Below are 5,814 nucleotides of genomic sequence, written 5' to 3' on the forward strand. Positions count from 1 at the left end.
CAGACCTGAGTGGACCCTTCACCTGCACTGAAGTAAAAGAAAAGAAAGTAAAGAATTCAGAAAAACGTTACAGAGAATCACTGTCCAATCCGCCACCGATTTATTTTTCCATTTTGTCTGAAAAACAGAAACTGCTTATAAACTGCCAGTTTGGTTTCAAAGGCGTTTCCTAGCTGCTGGGTCAAAAAGAACATATACGGTCCAGCAACCCTCAGGACGACACATAAATAAATCAAAAACCATGCAACTTTTTTTTAAAAAAAGGAATGGCTTCACGTCAAGTTTCTGACTTTTGTTTTGTGACCTAAAATGCTGYAATAAAAACAATAAATTCATGTAAAGAGATCTGCAGTTCAGATGCACATAAATCATTTATTTATTTACTAGTATAAAGTAGAAGCATGTACGATGATGGTGCTTTTTCTTTTACATCTCATATGGAGCATGTTCATATTTCATTCAGACACTGATATGAGGGAAATTAGGTTTTTTTTTTTAGTGTTTTGCCCAAGGGTGCTTTGGCACAACAGAAGCTCTTGATGGAACCCCCAACACACCGATTSGAGGACGACCTTCCAATGCACCGGSCAAGATAATCCTGCTTGTTCCAGTACCAGATACATACACAACTGGTATTTAAACAGTAAGTGGACTAGGTCAGAAGCAGAAAGATATTAAAACCAGGTCTGATGGCATCCATGTCTGCAGGAGTGTGTGGTGCAGACGTCCTACAAACAGAACACAGAGTAAATCTGTCTCCGACTTGGCAGCAATAAGCTCAGACCTGGGGCTCATAAATGGGGAAGGCGTGAAGCACGGACCCTCGAGGGATCCCATTAAATCCACAAGCCCGGTGCATTTTGCCATTTTCCTCAACAATCAGCAAATTCCATGTGATCCCTCTGGTCAGCAGCGGTGGACGCGCTGCCACTCAACAGAACAGGGGCTTRCCTCAGGGTTCGACAGGTAGATTCAGGAGTTCTGCAAGTGTGGCTATCCTGAACTCTTCCAGGGTCCGTCCACACACTTAAACTGTATCTCATTAGGGTCAGCATCGCCTGAGCTTAGGTTTCGTATCTCTTTCCCTTTAGGGCTCGGGAGGTTATGATTTGATCATCGACTCCTGCTTCCCCGGATGACTCGCATGGTTTCAGGCTAGAACTGAACTTCAGCTGAGTTTGGACTCTTTTGGGGAGAAGTCATTTATGATCAAACATTTGGAGTTTGTAAATCTTGCCTTGTCACTATATACACCAATATCAAATTAGACTCCACAGCCGCTCAACATCACAATCCAAATCGTTTACTAGAGACTGAAAGACTTCAAGGTGAAAAACAGTTGCTTCAGAAAAAAAGAGTGATTTTTGTGAGCAAACAGGCATCTCCCAAAATGTATTATTTAATAAAGAGGTTATGGTTGTAGCTTCAAAGAAGAGCTGTGGGTGTGCCTTCCAAATCCTAAGGACACATTTTTAAAATCACTACAGTACTCAGAGTAAACTGCACTAAGCACCCGAGGAGCCGCTGGCCACGAGTGAAAACTCTACAAGAAACAGATAAGAAAGAACACCAAAAACAACACAGGAGAAACATTTCTTTACACTTGAGTTTAGTTAAGTTAGAAACACAGCAAAATGTGTGAGAAGTTCTAGATTTTAGTTGCAGCAAAGAAAAAAATAACATTCATAACAAATAAAAACAGAGTTTATAGAATCATCCCCACTAATGAAAAGAGGGATCGGTCCTTGAAACTGAAATGAAAAGCACAACAAGTCAGTGACAAACTGTACTAAAAAAAAAACTTTTATAAAAACAAGATTTGTTTTCAGGAAGAAAGTGCTTTCTTTTCCTTCGAAAGTCTTTAAAAAACTTTTTTTTTGTGAAAACTGAGCTTAGAACTCGGTCATCTTCTTGTGCGTGTCCGCCTTCTTGTGCGCTCTCTGGATGGACAGCTCCTGAGCTTTCTGCTGGGCCAGCAGGCGGCGGGCCGCGGACAGCTTCTCCTCCAGCTGCTTGACTCTGGACGCATCCCTTTGTGAACACAAAACAAGCAGACATGAGAGGGGAGGTGAGACGTGACCAGTTCAATTGATTTTTGGCGACACTGGTGTCTATGAAAGCAAAGGTTTGAACCTCAGACATGCTTTGTTTAACACAAATCCCATGATTCCTTACTATGAATTCAAATAAGTTCTCTTCTTACTTGAAAAGAACAACAAAGCTAATAGTAAAAGCAGTGGTGGGCAGCACTYATCTAAAAATTAGTTCCACTAGCTCTAAAGCACTAACCCAAATATTTAGGTCCCCTAATTCTAAAGCACTGAAAATTGTAGCATAAGCTAAAATTTTACTAAAATAAAACAGTGAACCCATGAACATTCATCAACAGACAACATGAGTCACATGTTGCTCTCTTAAGACTTATTATTGACATCCCACAGCTGTATTTAGGTTCCTATATATGTCACCTGGTGGATAAGTGACACGCATATGAACAAAATGTGTGACAGCTTTCACCATCAGCTGTTAACAATGATGTACATCAATAACATTTATAGACATCAGCGCTTTTAATTTAGCCTATAAATTTAGCAAGTGCTAATCCACTAATAAAGTTTAAAATTAGCAAAAGCCCTAAAGCACTAATCAGGAAATTAGTTCCCCTGTTAGTGATTTAGGGCAGGGATTCCCAACTAGGGGTACGTGTACCCCCTAGTGGTAAGCGAGCATATTGCAGGGGATACGTGGAAAAATTTCCCAGGTGTTTAAATAGATTTACGCAATGCGGAAAATGCAAACAGAATCACGGAATTGACAAAACAAAATGAAATCCCGTATAAAATTCTCACAGAATTTGCTTTATTTGGTTTAGTTTCTGAGGTATTTTGGACGCTGACACTTGCTGTACCAGCCATTGCCTGGTTTATTTTTTTAATTACTTATTCTATTTCAAGGTAACGCATCTTTATGTTTAATTTGAGTTGAAAACAATAAAAGGTTAAATAAATAAAATATTTTAATTTAATAATCAGTTGTAGTACATTATAGTTTTGAAAATTCATCATTACGTTTGACAGAGGAGGTACTAGTGGTATGACCAAATGGCTCAGGGGGCACACAAGTCTAAAAAGGTTGGGAACTACTGCTTTAGGGGAACTGTGCCCTACCACTGAGTAAGAGTTACTGTATTTATTTATGTATAACACGATCTCATGTATAATATGACCCCCCCTTTTTTGAGCTTAAAAAGCATAAAAAATTTCATCCTCAAACTAACTCCAATTTCATACAGACTTCAAGATTTTTCAGCRTTTBCAGTCTTTATACATATCAGTAAAATGATCATTGGACTGTTCATTTTATTTTAACAACATATGTACTAAAAGGTATTTTGACAACAAATACATATCAGCTGTAGCAGCATCATATGAATTCTGGCATTTTACACAAGTCCACCAGGAGGCGCCAACACAAAAGTCAGAGACTTCACATGAGATTTGGGCCATCTTGTGGGGGAAAGCAGATTACTTCCTAATCGCGAGCGCCCCCTCTGGTGAGGAAACATTTTTTTCAGGGATACAAACATTTTCAGAACACCAGTAGACGGCAGCCATTACAGACGAACATGTGTTTGTTGTTGTTTGAGGAGCAGCTCGGTCACACACTAATGCCATTCGTTCGTTATCATTACTGAGCTGCTGGACTACCTTTTCCCCCCTTTTTTCACGTCGCCTGCCTGGATCTGTTACTATCTAGCTTTGAATCACGACGGAGTGTCAGAGGTAAGCTCGCTTCAACTGCTTTTTACGTCGTGGTCTTATTTCCGAACTGAGGCATTTTGCGAATGAAGCCGATATTTCGGTTAAAATACATAAGTAAAAATATTAATCCAAGTATAGTACTACCCCCCAACTTTATGGATGATTTTATGGATTTAATTTTACGTATTATACTTGAATAAATACGGTAATAAATTGTGCGTTTTTCACTAACCCAACAGTAATTATGCTAACTGTTAGAGCTTCTGATGAACTAAAAGGGGAAATTTTGGGCTGAATTATAACGTGAATATTTTTAATGAGGTTCTGTAGACATTGACTATAGAAATATTTTTGAAGAAGCTAAAAGTTGAGCGCAGAGGTAATTAGATTGCAAAAAATATGTACAGAAAAGAAATTGTGGACAAATAATATGAACGCTGATTCCAAKTGAGCAAGGTACACATAAATGCATAAAATCTTAGGAAGTTTTTTTTTGTGCCAGTACTGACCTCCCTGTCTGTCTGCTGAGAGACTCGCTCAGTTTCTGGATCTCCCTCTCAGTCTGAGACACCCTCTGAGCAGCCTGGAACAGGTTCACATTCAGAGTCCTCTTGGTGGATTTCCCCGCTCTGTAAGCCTCCAKCCCCGTCGCTGCCGGCGACGCAGCAGCGCCCCCCTCTGCAGAATCCCTGCTCTTGTCTCCTAGCTTGTGGTTTAAAAAGTCAAAGACAGTTTTGCGCTCTCCYGTGGCGACTCGGGGCTTCCTGCGCCGTTTCGGCCGGGCGGCTTGTGTGCCATTCTTAGCAGTCCTGCTCTGGGTGCGTCTCTGTGTGAGCTCCGCACACTCGTCCAGGGACCTCCCCTTCGGGAGGACCACCGCCWTCACGGGCTCTACTCGACCCTCCTGCAGCTTTCCTAAACCTGAGGAAACAAAAAACAGCTTCTCTGAAGAAAAGAATACATTGTTTTTTGTGAATTCATTTGCAAAAGAACATTTATAACTTTTTGGTKATTTTTATTTTGCCTTTCTTTCTTTTAGACAGCTTTGATTCTGATCTCGATTTATTCTTGAGGTAGTGTAAAATGCACAAAATACTTCTGCAACACAATAAAAATTGATTTTAAACATATATTTCAAAGCTACAATTTTAAAAAAAACATTAAAGGTGTTACTTTTTTTAGAAAATTCATTTTCACCACCTTGTGTCTTGTTATATACTGGCTCCTGCCTTAAAGTTTTTTTCCCCAATATTCACTTGTTTTTATTGCAGAACGTGTGAACACAGCATTTCAAGTGAAACATCTCACCATCCTGTGTCCTGTTCAAGTTCCCAAAACATCTTTACCACAGACTTCAAAATAAAAGTCCTAATCTGCTCCCGTCTCTCAGCCGACATTAAAAAATCAACATTTCTGCAGTAATCACATTTTTATGGATTTTCTCTTTAAATACAATTCACAGAAACCGCCTCCTTTCTCTCAGACTACAATACAAGTTTATAGAAAGAAAACACAACCTCACTACACGTGCACGACGAAGGCGTTTACACAGTTTATGCGTATTTCTGCAGACCATCAAGACGGATTTCATTTAAAAAGTCCATATCTTGTTTTTTTTTTACACCTTACAAAACAATATTAAAATTTTATGACTTAGTTGATTATAATATTTTGCTGGTTATGTATATGGCTGATAAAAATGTATTATCTTCGAACACTCACTTACATTTTGTTAAGCGGGAAAGTTGCTATAATCTTAAGGGACTTGAGATGTTTGTTAAACTTGAAATTTGAACAAATTTGAAGGACAGGAAAAGGATTATGGAATAATTTGGAGAGTGACTGTAAAAAGGCTGGTTCACTTAAATTGTTTAAGAGAATGATAAGGGTTGGTTTGTTGGAGAAATATAAGGTTGTATAATGTGTATTTATATGAATTACTGTTTGAGGAATTTAAGATTTTTTTGTTTTATTATTGAAATTTTAGTTTGAAAATAAATGTCTTTTTTTAATGGGGCAGATATGATAAGATTTTTTTCTTCTGCTGCTGCCC

At 38.8% G+C, this 5,814-nt stretch overlaps 1 protein-coding gene across 1 annotated transcript in view; it reads right to left on the reverse strand.

The window, feature by feature from the left end:
• Positions 1-1,287: 1,287 nt before the first annotated feature.
• Positions 1,288-5,814, reverse strand: part of zgpat (zinc finger, CCCH-type with G patch domain) — a gene marked incomplete at its 5' end in the record, with an annotated part of 7,038 nt that continues 2,511 nt past the window's right edge. Inside the window, 2 exon segments of the mRNA XM_014034399.1 lie at positions 1,288-2,031; positions 4,271-4,682. Coding sequence (XP_013889853.1) covers positions 1,893-2,031; positions 4,271-4,682 — 551 coding nt within the window. The 3' untranslated portion in view covers positions 1,288-1,892.

The sequence above is a fragment of the Austrofundulus limnaeus genome, unplaced genomic scaffold (assembly GCF_001266775.1).
Source record: "Austrofundulus limnaeus strain Quisiro unplaced genomic scaffold, Austrofundulus_limnaeus-1.0 Scaffold2097, whole genome shotgun sequence".
NCBI lineage: Eukaryota > Metazoa > Chordata > Actinopteri > Cyprinodontiformes > Rivulidae > Austrofundulus > Austrofundulus limnaeus.